Below are 15,110 nucleotides of genomic sequence, written 5' to 3'. Positions count from 1 at the left end.
AAACGTAGTCTTGTGGTACAAGGGTTTGACTGGTGGATCCCAACCACATCCTCCTGAAAGGAGACCAAGAGACCCCATGGTCCTTGCCCAGTTTCTCCCACAGCTGGAAATAACTGCTATTTATCTACTGTACTTTGCAAGTAGATCATTAGGTTTAAATCCAAAGGAATCCAGATATTATAGTTATGTTTAGCAAGAATCTGGGTACATATTAACACTCATTTTGCAACTTGTTGGTATAACCTTTATTGGTGACAGAAGCATTTTCACTTGTCTGTTTCAGCTGTGTTTTTCAACTGAAGATTTAACTTTTTCTTCACCAAGGGGTTTTAAAATCAATTTCTATTATATTTGTAAGGGAGAGAAGAAAAATGTATTTTAAAAAAAAGCTTACTGTTTCAAGTCACAGTTCTCCACTGAGATGCCTCAGGCAATTACCTGAAAAAGTCATTTCAAGCCCCAGCAGTGTGAGCACTGAGGAAAGAAAGGAGGAAGTAAAAAAAAAAAGACCAAACCCAAAATACCCAAAGCAGTGGCAGAGTAACAGAAAAGTGTTCTTTTAAAATAATTGAGTTTAACAATTGAAACTGCCAGCTTCATGGAAATAATAACATAGGACAAATCCCAAGGGGACAAATTTTTTTGTCTTCCTAATACAACTTCATTATGCTCAGAAAAACAGGAAATCATTTTATAGATGCAGTTTGAATAAGATCAGCAGTGATCTTATCTTATTTCCATTGATCATGGGAATAGAGTTTACTGACCCAGATATTTTCCTTTAGCACAGCAGTTTTATATACATCACTGCTCTAGCCTCTGTAGCCCATTCTAACAGGGCTCCAGTCAATGTCCTATATAAGAGCATCAATGGGTGGTTTCTCAATTCACTGAAGTGATTTGTCTACCTGAGTACCCATAAATGGCCAGTAGCAACATATCAGGTACATTAATGACTCTTGAAACTAGTTAAGTATATTTCTACTATAAATTTTTTACCTCTTAACTGGAGGAAAACAAATCACCAGGAGAACATTTTCTCCAGTAAGACAGACAAATAGGTTGCTTGAGAACTAGAGACACTGAACATTTTTAAGTGTATAGTCTGCATAAATACTTTAGGATATGTCCCTGTTTCCTCATGCCTCTGACTACAAAAATTAAAAGATGCTGGAAAAACTACAATGTCTGTATAAGTAAAGCAATAAATCCACATTTTAGGAATGAATTCTGCCTTTTTATAACAGTATTCATAAAATGCATAAACAAAATTTATGCTTTCCTGCAGCAGAGATCACAGGGGGGTTTAGCACAACGCATCAGAATCTCATCCAGCAACAAATACTTAATTGTGGTTTTCTGCTTCTCTCAGTGTTTTCCAAAGCTTGTTAGTTTTGGTTTTCTATCCACATTTAAATGTGATGGGAAAAATAGCTGAGGGGAAGCGTTTGGCAGTGTGTTTCCAAAAGAGGTTGTGAGAAAAGGCAGAGGGAATGTGCAGCCCACTTCACTAATGAATCATTCAAGCACAACAGCAGCCTGACATAAAGCTGCATTCGACAAGCAATACAGGTGTGCTTGAGACACACAGAGTTCTTCACAGTCAGTCTAGCAATGAAAACATAGCAGCCATATTCCTCCAGTCCCGCTGCCTTGTCCCTGGATCATAAATAGTTACTGAAGGAGAACAAAAGCTGCAGCTATGTGGTTTGATAGTGATCTAGCCTTGCCTTTTAATGTAAAAGTGATGACGGTACAAATGGTTCAGCAGCCAGCATAGTGCAGTTTTAAGCCTCATCTTCCAAAATGCATTCTGTGTAGTCATGAGTATTGAAGGATTGACCTTTAGCCATTTAAAATGTTGCTGTAGTCAAATATGTCTGATACCCAATAGTGAAAGCAACCAACGCATCCAGCACAGATAAAAGGCAAACAAGTTGCACCTGAAGAATGCTGCAGATCAGAACTAAGATTCTGTCAAGAGACATAAAGGTTTTATTAACAGTGAGACAGTGCTTAGTCCTTGCATAATTGCAGTGCAATCCTATTTTAAATCATCCACTTTGTGAATTAACAAAAACATTGGTCAAGATTTAGGGCAACAGTAGAAAGGAAAAACAATCAATCTTTCAAAAAATGTGGGAAACTGTGGCTGTGAAAAGCCCTACCTATGAAGTCCACACTGAAACAAAGCTGTTTCACCAGGTTAGAAAGCAACATTTCAATGGATGACTATCTGTAACAAGTTTCTTTAAAAAACTGCACGAGGAAGAGCGGTAAGGTGCTGAATGTTGTTCAAAACCATCTTCAGGACATGAAAGTGGACAAAACAACTATGAATATTTACAGTTAATCTAAACAATAACAGGAAGCTGAACATGTTTACTTACTGCCCTAACAGATTTTCCATGTGTACATATATATATATATATTTATATATTTCTATTTAAGTTTCTCTAGACCTCTTAATAATAAAGTGACAGTTACTGTGGAAAGTCTTCTTATTCTGAAGTAATCAAGTTACACAGTTTATTTTATTTTTAAGAGAACAGAAAATCATTTTCCTGGAGTAGGTTTCTTTTTCTCAAGTATGCAAGGAAGATGAATGAAAGGGCAGTTGGAAATTCAGGATTATGTGTGGTCCTACAACACATATGAAGAGCTTCCCCTAGTTTTCCTTGGGAGATAAGCTTGCAGTGCTTGCAATTTATGTGGTGCCTTATTAAGCTGGGAGTTCACTGACAATGTGTTTCATTTGAGATGTACTTTTTAATTCCTCTGAATTCGTGTTGTTCAGTATTTTCAGTACCCAGTGTACAGGGTGAGTCACCTTTGGCCTTAAAAAAGGAGAAGGTCACTTTGTCGAGGTGGTGCCAAGTGCAGTGATGAAAACTAGACATTCCCAGCATTATCTGATCAGCTTTCCAGACTGTGGCATTTCCCATCAGTGCTACCAGGATGCCTGTTGATGAAAAAATTCTGTAGGAAATGGCAAAGTGTTGCAAGGATATTAGTATTCACTCACATACTGCCGTCACCTTCCAGAGCTGCTAGGACATCTGCCTAGATTTTCCTCTTTCCTGCTGGGTAAGGGAGGAAGGTTTTCTCTTCCTTCTGCCTTCTGACCCACCTGCCTGGCTGCTAACCCCTGTGGCACAGTTCATCATCTGTGGCACATGAAGCACATCATGAACATGTACAGCAGAGGAACTGATCTCATCAGCTCACATTTTTATTGTGCTTTGAGATGAGACATGCATAGAAATGTGTGTTTCTACCCACATTACCAGTGCTGTACAGGTCACAGCAGCAGACTAAATGCACTGCAGTGAAAGCTTCCCTGCCAGCCGTTGAGCAGATAAGAAAAGCATTTGGCAAAACATCAGGAAAACATTGGGAAACATTTCTTTACAGAAGGATGATCAAACCCTGGAACAAGTCTCCTAGAGAGGTGGTCGATTCCCCACACTTCTCAGTGTTTAAGAGGCATTTGGATTATGCTTTTAATAACATGCTTTAACTTTTGGTAACATTTAAAGTGGTCAGGCAGTTTGACTAGGTGATTGTTGTAGATCCTTTCCAACTGGAACTCTTCTCTTCTGTTCTATTATTCATTCAAGAAAGTTGTGGTATGAAGATAGACATCAAATGGTTTGCCAGAAACATCTGTAGATTCCAAGGGGAGAGATAAAATTGATCATTGAAGTATGATTTTCAGTATTTATGTTTTATCTCAGTAACACTTAGAAGGGTCAAACTAAGCCTAAATTGAAAATAGTCTATTTTAACTGGGGACAACTCCCCAAAAAAAAGCTTTCTCACATTTATTGTTCCAGTCATCATCTAAATCAATTGACTAATGCAGCTAGGCCAGCTTCCTATCACTTTGTCCAGTTTGCATTTTCAGTTTCTGCCGTGCTGTATTACTGTCACTGATGTCCACGTCTCTTAACTCCCTTTGAACCCCTTAGAGGTCTACGGTCAAGCAGAGGTAGAATAGGAGCTGCAGTGGATTTCTGTGGATCCAATCTGCAGGACTCTTTCAGCTGGCAAACTGAAACTTGTTATCTGAGCCTTGATCACTTTATATATCTCCTTTCCACTGTTATTTGTGGCCTGTTGTTTGCTGACCTCCAACCCAGACAGTGCTGCAGTTTGGTGGTGCTGTATGAGTAGGAATCTAGGAATGGGGGGACAATATGTACTACTGAATATGAATGTAAAATATCTTTATGCAATTCCTAATTAAAGGTACCGCCCAATAAAAAAAAAAAAAAAAAAGGTAGTCCATTCTGACACATGGGAAAAAAAAAGAACAAGCAACAGGTATTCAGAATGAAATGATGACAGGTTTTATTAGTAAGGGAAAGGCACTAATGTGGAGTTGCATTCTTGGTTCCTTAAGAAGCAGCAGAGGCCCAAGAACAGCTATTGCCATGAAAATAAAAAGGGCAAAGTTACACTCCCATATGTTTCAGTGCAGTCTTAACCAAGAGTGAAATTGTCTTGAAATAACAGCTCCACAATATTAGTCCTTAGTCTTCATTAACTGTGTATTTCACATTATTGTCTCAAAGCTTATGTCTTAGAGTGTCACTGACAATACCTGGCTAAAGACTTTGCTGGACCTGTTAGAATACTAGTTTTTAGATTATTTATTGAACTTCTTGCTATGCAAAATGAGGTTGACTGGGGTGCTACTTTGGATCAGAAATATATATATTCAATCCTGTATGACATAAATTACATGCACAACCATTAATTCACCTAATTCTTCCTAGAAATGTAATTGAGAAAACTTAATCTCATGTTAATCTGAGAAAATTCTTTTATCTCTAATTTCATCCTGTATCCCTGAAGACTTTCCTTCCATATGCTAATAAATACAATTTCTATCTTTATCAAATTTTATGTCATGAAGAATAGTGTGTGTCAATCCTACCTAATAAAATTCTTATAAAATGTATAAAGTAATATCATCTTGTAGCTGTCAAGATATTTGGAGATCTAAATAATTCTGCCCTGACTTAATTTAGGTTTTAAAAAATTACCCTGGTTTCAATAAATGTATTGTCTTTTAATATTTCAGATCACAGTATTTCGCATGGGATCAGAAGGACACCAGGATATTGATTTAGCTATTCTGACAGCATTACTAAAAGGTAATGGACTTTTACTCCACAGTGAATCTGTATCAGTCCGAAATAACTCTGTGACTTCCCTGTGCTGAAACCTGCATTTGTTGAAAATATCTACTGTACTGAGATAAAACTGTACTGTGAAATTGAAGTATACTTCTTGCTCTAAGTGCCATATACGAATCCAGTGCTTTCTTTAATGTTAAAATACCTACTGTTTTTCCTTTCTGAATGCATCACAAGGAACACCAGTGCTGACCCACTCACACTGGTTACTTGAGCAGATGAGTACCCACACGGCAGTCGAAGGGCTTCTCAGATATAGGCTGTGATGGTGGTTAGGAGAAGCCTCCAGAAGGAAGTTATCTCACTTCAGATGAAATTGGCACTGTTGTCACAGTAAAATCCTATCTGTAGTCACCCTAGGAAGGTCTGAGAACTGGGTGAGATTCCTTCCAGCCTCCACTGGTAGATCTTAGGCTCAGCTACTGAGCAGTAGTAGGGGGTTTAATCTGAAATTTAGCAGGACACCAGACCTTTCTAAGCCTTTACTTGTTACACTCTTAAAGGGTTGTCTTACAATAGATATGCTGTGGCTACACTACATTATAAACCCTGGCCTTGCAAACACACTGTTTACCTTAGCTCCCTCCAAAATACATTATAAGGTCATTTAATAGCTGCTTTCAAATAAAAAAACAAGTGATATTTTAAAGCCTCTCAATTACATTACAGGCTGCTTACCTGATGAAGGATTACTCATCTAAGCAAGGGCTGGGAGGTTCTCACCCTCCATTTTTATGGTATTTCCCCAAGTGAGATTTTCACAAACTCATGAACCAATTACTAGGATCACCTTGCTGCTGTCTGGACTGTTTTGTGCTGTGTAACACAGTCCATGCTGATTTAAAAAAACAGAGAGTAAGACATTCCAAACAATTGTAAAGAGCAATCTGAAAATCTTTCAGTTTTGAAAAGTGACTGGTGAAAGTTAGGCTTCATGAGGCTCTCCAGCAGTTGTCCTGATGCTGCTGCCATCCCCGCACCTGAATAATAAGGTACATAATGCTATATGGCAGATCTGAGTTTTAGGTCTGAGTCATAAAAAAAATATTTATAGATTTACTGGGTGTATGGGATTTACTCTTGCTTGCTCTAGAGCTTAGTTCTCAGTTTCTTCTCATGCTGGCTTGCAAAAGGTGTATGAAAAGAAATGGGAGAAGGCCTGAGTAACTTTTGCCTAGCCAACCAATATTTTATTTTATCTTTTACACAATAATTAATAGAATTTCAAAACTATTGCTTCAAACATTTAAAACAAAAATCCGAACAGGAGGAGTAAACAAGTACAGGCCACTTCTAAAGTGTGATTCCAAGCTAATAGCTACCAGCCAAGGAAATAAGTTGGAATTATTTTGTTCCAGTACCTTGATTTTGTTATGTGTATTGTAGCATTTTCTCCACTTCTTTTGTTCATTTCAATCAAGATGCCAGTAGTTTGTCCTGCGGGTGACATGGCCATTTTGCTGCTACACTGAGGTAGAAAGTTTTTGCCTTCTGCATAATTAATCTCAAGGGACTTGGGATATCTTTATACAGAAACCATATAAATCAAAGGGAAGAAATGATAGAGAAATAAATTCAAAGCAAATGCTAAGAATTGCACCCATCACCAAATTCCTCTTTTCTTTCCTTAAGAAATAATTTAACTGCAGATTTCATTTGTATCTTAGATATAACTGGAACCTTTGCTATCCTCAGTATAAAGTGTATTCTCTTTACATTATTTCTTAAGACAATCACTGAAACTACTGCTCTAGATTTCTATTAGTAAGATACAGTTTGTGTTAAAGTTTTGATTCCGCTCTTCTCATGTTTATTTCCAACATAAAACTCTTTACATAGATGCCTGGAGTCTTTTACTACCATGAAAGCTGCATTTTGGAAGCAGAAGAAAATAAATCATACGTCTTGAAGGGATTGTTTTCTGTTTGAAAAGCTCTAGTGCAGTACTTAAGTGAGCAACTGTACTATGGTTGCTATCCACATACATGAGTAGTTGACTCTGATCCAGAATATATATTTTGTAAGTGTCCAACTGATCCTTGGTAAAATAAAAGTACCTTCCCTCTTCCTAATAGTACTTCAGGACATTAGTGTGAACTTCAATTAGTTTAAAATGTGCCTGGATCTGCCTAAGTACTTTTGACATCTGCTTCCATGCTTGCCTGACAATCTTGATATGGTAATCTGCTGGTGCCAGCAGCACTTGGGTCTTGCTCAAGAGCCAGAGGGACTAAAACCTCATCTTGCCCGCTCATCAGCACTTTCTGATTAAAAAGGTACTCAAAAGAAGACAAAATTTTTTAAACGTGTCTTGTGATTCTGAGCTCTTTCCGATCACGAGAAATGAAACCCCTTGTAACTTTTTAATCAACATGTGCAAATATGAAATTTCTTGTCTGAGGCAAGACAGTTGTCCTTACCATTCTCTGTCTTTGTACAGAGGTTCTGGTGCACCCTGAAAGAAATGCTGCCTTTCTGTAGAGGTGCTCCATCGGGCTGATGGATAGTTGGGTCTCTTAAAATCAAGAATTTGAAGGTAGCAAATGCTGAACCCTCTTTTATACTCATTTACTAGTGCATAGATATGAAGACTGGACCCAAAATATCTTGACACTTCTAAGTTTAGATTCAGGAATGAACATCTTTCACCTCCTAAGCACTGTGTAAATAGCAGTAAGAGAAAAGCATGAAACAGGTGAGTGATTATTGATTGCTTTTCTCAGTCTCACCAGTGAGGGTTTTGCAGCTCTTACTAGCCAATATTCAAGGTGCACACCAGCTGATTACCAATCCCTGCCTGGGATGTGAGTGATTTAATAGTAGAAGGAGGATAGTATTGGGAAACCTGAAGTATCATTTCCTGCTTGGTGTGTAAGATCTGCAATGACCTAGTCTCTTTTTGCAGTGCACACCAGGCCCACAGCCAATGCAGGAATTCTTCTAATCAGGATATTCCACAATGTCCAAACCGTACACTGAATATGAGAGATTATTTCCTGGTTTGCTTTCATGAGGGGCTTGTTTAATCTTGTCAGAAGATCTATCTTTCTTGGAAGTGATCTCCAATAAACTAGGGAATGGCATCCAAACTGGTTATCACTTTACACTGCATGGATGTCACAACAGCATATGGCTTTTTTTTTTAATTTCAAGCGACATGCAAATGTGGGAAGTAAATTTGCAATTTCTTGAAGCTGTAGCAAGTAAATTCATTGATACAGTTTAACTGTGTTCTCTTAACTTGAGCAGTTGGGAACTCAAACAGTAATGGATTTTGTGCTTTTGCAGCTGCTAATTGAGCAAAAGGCATATGACAGCAAACTTAAATGCAGCATATGGAGGTGTTCTAAAGTATAACTTTTTCTGAGTGTTATCAGAGTTCACAAAGCTGTTGCAGTGTCTGCAGCATACGAGCAGCACCATCCATATTTCAGCTGGTGCCTCAGAAGCCTTGCTACCACAACTGCTAGTATTCAGAAAAGGGTGCTGTGTGCCATACACATATTGAAGTATTACTAACCTGTAGCCTTCTGGGATAAGCCATGTTGGGCTAATGAAGGTCTAATATCCCTGCATACTTTCCAGCCTGTGAGTAAATCATGACTCACGCTTGTTGAACAGCTGTCACAGAGTATCATATGGTCCTGGAAGACAGCGTGATGGTGGCTGACTGTAAAATCACTGACACAGAAGGATACCAGAGTTAGGACAGATATTTAGTTACTGCCTTATAGCTGTTGTTCCTATCAGCTTTGTTTGCATCAACTGATTTGCTGAATGCCAGTAAGATGCTTGTAGAAAATGCAGTGGCAAAACTGATTTTTTTAAAAAGAGTTGCTGAAACAGAAGGTAATGTAAGACCTGCTGAGGTGCAGAGCAGAAAATTAATTGAGGTTGCTGCTTTCCCTAATCTAGCTCTTTTCTTTATGATTCAAAGAGGACACTGACATGATTAAAAGCACTGTAGAAATTATTCTTCAACAACCAGTTCTGTCTAGGTAGAGAAGTTTTGTGTCTTTTCGGCTTTCCATAATCCTGAGGATTGAATTTTATAGACTAACTCAGAGGAATCCTTTTGAGGTTTACATTGATCACAGTAAACTTTAGTCAATGTATAAAAGACTGTAGTCTATCTTGTCAGTAATCTGGGATCCTGCAAGGGCACAACACTCCTTGTCTGGAAATGTTACTCTGGCTCACCTGTCATGCAGAGTCAGCTTTATGGCATCAGGCTTTATCATCAAGGAGTATTGTGGTTCTGGTGCAATATCTTGGGCAGACGATCTGACTTTTTAGCAAAATAATCTATGCAAGATATCCAGGCACTCCTAGATGTCTGCAGAACAGCAGAAAGTTAACATGTGCAGAAACTAACTGCTATCTGAAATCTCTTTCATCCAATTACAGACGATCCTTGCTTTGTCTATCTATATCCAGAAAACCGTAGACTGAAGTAATTTATTGTCAAATAAATGGACTGCATCTCAAATGCAAGTTTTCATCTGGGATAAAGTGAAGGGATGGAAGAATCTCACTGTAGACATTGCTCGTATTGCCTTAAAACATTCTTTTGAGGAACAGAATTTCTTGTTGCTCAGTGTGACACCAGGATACTGAGCAAATATTACACAGACATTAGTCATATTGCTTAAAACACTATTTAAAGAAGTAATTATACTATGGTAGTTAAATAATACCACACAGCTGAGCAGAGAATCTTTGCATGAGACAGGATAAAAAAGAGACGTATGCTGAGGAAATGCTAATTTCTCACTATTGACGATATTAAGGGCCTAAAAAGTGGTTCCATTGTGACCTACGTACTGAGTTGATGAGAGCAGTGAGTTATTAACTCTACTTTATGTTTTGATTTGTGTACTTGCTTGTGATGATAATGAGCAAGACGAATCCTTAGAAAGTGATTCTTCTTTCTGGCTCAAATCCATGTTCTCTGGCACCAAATGCAATCAAAAATTATTGAAAGAAGGAGGTATCTTAAGAGCCACAGAATCACAGAAAGTTAGGGGTTGGAAGGGACCTCAAAGGATCATGGAGTCTAACCCACCTGCCAGAGCAGTATCACCTAAAGTATGTCACAGAGAAATACACCCAGGCAAGCTTTGAATGTCTCCAGAGAAGGAGACATTCTCTGTCTCAATAATGCCTCCACAACCTCACTGGGCAGCCTGTTCCAGTGCTCTGTCACTCTCACAGTGAAAATCTTTTCCTTTTGTTTAAAAGGAAACTCCTGTGCTCCAGCTTGCACCCATTTCTTCTTGTCTTGGTGTTGGGCATCACTGAGAAGAGCCTGGCTCCATCCTCCTGCCACTTGCCCTTTACATATTTATAAACATTAATGAGTCACCTCTCAGTCTACTCCAAACTGAAGAGATCCAGCTCCCTCAGACTTTTCTCATAAGGGAAATATTCCACTCCCTTCATTATCTTGGTTGCTCTGCACTGGACTCTTTCAAGCAGTTTCCTGTTCTTCTTGAGCTGAGCAGCCCAGAACTGGACACAATATTCCAGACGCAGCCTCACCAGGGCAGAGTAGAGGGGCAGGAGTGCCTCTCTTGACCTTCTAGTCACACTCCTTTTAATACATCCAGGATAGCATTGGCCTTTTTGGCCCTCCTCACATTTGTTCTAGCGAGTTTTTCTTATATTAGTGGAATTATTTTTCTTAATAGTGGATAAAATTCCACCTGAAATAGCCTGAATAGTTTCTTTTGCGTTTGGGTCAAAAGTCGTAAGTCCATCCTGGAGTAAAATCAATTAAACAACATCCACAGCCCATTGGCTGCTCTCTACAAATTTTTATAGCTTTTATTTTCCTTGCCCTCTTATATAACAAGAGTGCAATCCACATTCACCTGAAAATCACATAGGTCCAGCAACTAACATTACTCTGGAAGTAGTCATCCTGCCACACGTCAGAAACCTGGCATGCCAACTTGTACTACCCAGTCTACCCTAGCTGATGGACCAGTTTGGACCTGAAGTACAGAACATCCTTGAGAAACCATATAATTCCTTCAACTACCAAATGTCTAGACTGCTCTGCAAAACAATGAAATGAACAAGCACTGAGAAGAGCATAATTTCTAGGACTGCACATGTACCCACAGGAAAACTTGTCCAGTGCTGTCAGCCTTATACACCATGGAGGGAGGTGGTGACAGAGGCTGGCCCATGGCTTTTCCAACTAATCATTATTTGGAGCCATAAGCATGCTCAAAAACAATCCAGTTCTGATGAGCTGCCCCTGGGTTTTGGAGTTCACCCACATATCCCTTCCACTGATCACCATACAGTCTGCCTGAGCGCCTGCTGAAGCTCTTTCTTCTCCTGCAGGCACAGAGATGAGAAGGAGTAGATCCAGTGACGAGAGGATCTGTTGTTTGCTTTAGAAAGGGAAGAACACTATTTGCTCTCTCTGCTTAATTTATACTATCATACCCACTGTAGTTAGGTTTCTTTCTGGTTTTATATATAAAACTGTATAGACATTTTTGCCCTTCCTAAAGGTAGACATTTTCTGTTCTTGAATGCTGGGTATTGTTTGTGTAAGAAACTCAGAAAGGTTCAGATGCTATTGGCAACCTCATCAGATCTCTTCTGAGAGTTTTTGTCTTTGTCATAGCATGTAAAAATGAGAGGCTGTGTTTTACACAAAGAAGTGTTCCTGTTACTTCTTGGACACAGAAAGGTCTACTGGTTTCACTGTGTTTTCCTCTTTTCTTCATTTCTAGCATTCTCCTTCTTCATCATCTACCTTTTTAGCAGAGTTCATTTCTGTAATAATATGAAAGTGGTCTGGATGATCACAAATCACAACCTCCCGAATAACTGATGTATATATAGCCAAGTATTTGATGAAGTTTGTGGCAGTGAACTGATTGCAAAGTTGAGAATTCTAAAACTAAACTTCAGGCTAAGCCTCCTAAAAGTCTGATGATCTGATCCTTCACAGATAATTTCAACAGCCAGAGTGTTATGCTTTATGTTTCCTGTGCCTCCAGTTTCAGAGTCCATTTTCAGTTGGAGCAGTGCATGATTTTGAATAGTACAGAAATGAGGACATAAATGGTTTGAGGTAATGAGAAGCTCCTGTTTGCCCCCATTCCATAATATCAGTATAAGAGTTAATACAGACAAGAAAACAGTGAAGGTATGAGACCTATAAAAAATTAGCCTTTTTACAATTATTTGTACGAAGTTTTCAAAGATAAATGTTTTTACAATCATTTAATCACTGAAACCAGCTATGTCTTTGATCAGCTTCTTCTTGTGACATGGAAGCACAAATACTGTTTCATTATAACAAATTGGTAACCATGAAATCCTTAGTGATATATCTTAAAAGCACAGCAGAGCAGGAATGTCATACAGCATCCATTAAGACTACAAGGAAAAGCACACCATCCGTTCCAAGAAACAAATAGCTCCAAACCCATCTTATCATCTTCAGATTTTCTTATTTAATTTGAATATAATGTGCCATGACATCAGCTTTATAACAGGCTTGCTTAAATGAATATTACATGCGTGAAGGGGAAATTTATCCCACTAGGACCCCTCAGTACAAATAGAAATTACTATGTTTGTACATTATCTCCACCTTATCAGATGGGACTGCATAAAAGATGTAGATAAAATGCATGACTTGAAATTAGTGGGGTCTGTGTGAGCTGAACCTGCTTATAATTGCCAGAGGCATGTCTGTGTGTATGCTTGCGCTAGTATGCATACGTCTGCCTGCATGCATGTTCCTGCAGCTGGATCAGTATCCCTCCTGGCTTCTGCTCTTGCCTCCTGTCCCTGAGGACAAAAACCAGTTCACTTCTTAGCAAGCTGCATCTGCTGATATCATGTGTACCTACGGTATTTTTCAAGGGGAAACTGAGTAAAGAAATATTTGTAAGACAATCTGAGAACCGCAGATTCAGATTGGATAACAAGTATTTTATTACAGGGATAAAACGGGAGGTTTCAAAGAATGACTCTGAATTATATCTTATTTCTTTTTCTCCTTCTCCCTGCATCCCTGCCTGTGTACACAGGAGCGAACGCGTCTGCTCCCGACCAGCTGAGCCTTGCGCTAGCGTGGAACAGAGTAGACATCGCCCGCAGCCAGATCTTTATTTATGGGCAGCAGTGGCCGGTACAGTATATATACAGCATCTTCCACTGAAAGCAGTTCAAACCCTACACAACATTGAATCCATTCTGTTGTCTGTGGTGCATTAAGTGCAGTTTAAAATATACTGAGTCATCCTCTCATCCAAACACCATGTTCCCGTGTGCAGCTAGCTGAAGACAGGCAGGGTTTAAAGATGTTATGTTCCTTGTTCGAGGAAATGGTGACATCTAGCTGCTTATGGCCTTATTACAGTGTTAGGTTATAAATTAAAGGCAAAACTTTTTGCTCTTTAAGCAATATGCTTTTATATACAAATACTGTATTTGACAATGGTTGGATGTCAAATGACACATGGATGTCATTTGCTGCACAAATTTTGGAGGTCATTGAGTGGACCGAGAGCTGATCAGCAATGTTACCTCAGAAATGCTGTGGCTCCACACCTGAGCTGGTGTTAGTTTTGTGTCCTCTGTTTCAATCTGCCTGCTTCATGTCTACCCCATCCTATGCCCTATCTGCCTGCTGTGGGGATACGGTGGGCAGAGCTTCTCTGCAGGAGTGGAAGGGCTGTGAATAGAGGGGTTGCTGCACTCTGTGTACTGCAGGGGAGGAATATTCAGATTACAACTTGTGCTGCTGTTTTTACATTGGTTGAAGTCACTCAGAAAAGAACACAAGGTCTCTGTCTCAGCCTGTAGCTCCTTAAAGCCCACTGTATCTTCATTTGGAAGATGAAAATGGATCATGATACTCCTTGTTGTCACGTTTTTTTAGTCACAAAAATTCATATGATGTCATTACATGACCATTTACAATGCCTCAAGGAAAAATTATAAGAAACAGAAAAGCTTGTGTTTGTTATATCTTGCTTTAAAGGTAGCTTCTAGGACTTGCTGTCCTTTAAAATAGTTTCAAAACTCCTTGCCTTTCCAGTTATGGAGTGAATGGAGCAATTTAGCTTGTCTTCAATTCTGGGCTTAAGCATGCATCAAAACATACAGGGATTTCAATGGTTCTAAACTGTCCTTATTATCTGTCTGTCACAGTTCTGCAGAAAAAAATTTGCATAAATGCTGCAAGCTCAAATCATTCTGAAAGCTAAAAGCTAGCTGTATAAGATTATTCATCATCCTTCTAGCTTCCTCCAACATGCAGCAGATAGAAACAGAGAGGTTTGGAATAAGAAGACCTCTTGTATTTGGCCCATTTAGGGAATTCTAATTTTGAAGCTATTTCTGTTTCTTTGGTGCCAAAGTTGCCATACCTTGAAAGAAAAAAGCTAGTAAAGACAGAAAAGTAACTGTGTGCACGTTACAAAAATACCCAGTGTAATTAAAATGTTTGTTAGAAATGGGAGAAATCAAGATGAGAAGGTGAATAGCGATGAGGTGTGATCGTAATTTTCCTGGGTCCTAATGAGAATTTCTTGGAGTATGTTAATACTAACACTCTGACACTTGTTTTGCCCTGAATCAGAGGAACCAATACAGATTAAAACTGTGATTATTCTCTTTTAAGCTTAGCAGAGCAGAATATTGTCAGGCACAGCAGGGGCTTGTTCCTGGGTGATTGAACAGCCTGTGACCGCCAGGAACAGCCTGAATTAATTGCTTACTTTTCAGGTGGGCTCCCTTGAGCAAGCAATGCTGGATGCACTGGTGTTGGACAGAGTGGATTTTGTGAAATTGCTTATAGAAAATGGAGTAAGCATGCATCGTTTTCTCACCATCTCCCGGCTAGAGGAACTGTACAATACGGTATGG

At 39.0% G+C, this 15,110-nt stretch overlaps 1 protein-coding gene across 1 annotated transcript in view; it reads left to right on the top strand.

Moving 5' to 3' along the window:
* TRPM3 (transient receptor potential cation channel subfamily M member 3) overlaps positions 1-15,110 on the top strand; it is a 341,963-nt gene that overhangs the window by 275,996 nt on the left and 50,857 nt on the right. The window contains exons 9-11 of the mRNA XM_030466889.1: positions 5,090-5,162; positions 13,268-13,368; positions 14,970-15,104. Of these exons, the coding sequence (XP_030322749.1) occupies positions 5,090-5,162; positions 13,268-13,368; positions 14,970-15,104 (309 nt within the window). The remainder of the gene's footprint in view (positions 1-5,089; positions 5,163-13,267; positions 13,369-14,969; positions 15,105-15,110) is intronic.

The sequence above is a fragment of the Calypte anna genome, chromosome Z (genome assembly GCF_003957555.1).
Source record: "Calypte anna isolate BGI_N300 chromosome Z, bCalAnn1_v1.p, whole genome shotgun sequence".
NCBI lineage: Eukaryota > Metazoa > Chordata > Aves > Apodiformes > Trochilidae > Calypte > Calypte anna.
Note: the sequence above shows the minus strand (reverse complement) of the source record. Positions and strands in the feature narration are given on the sequence as shown.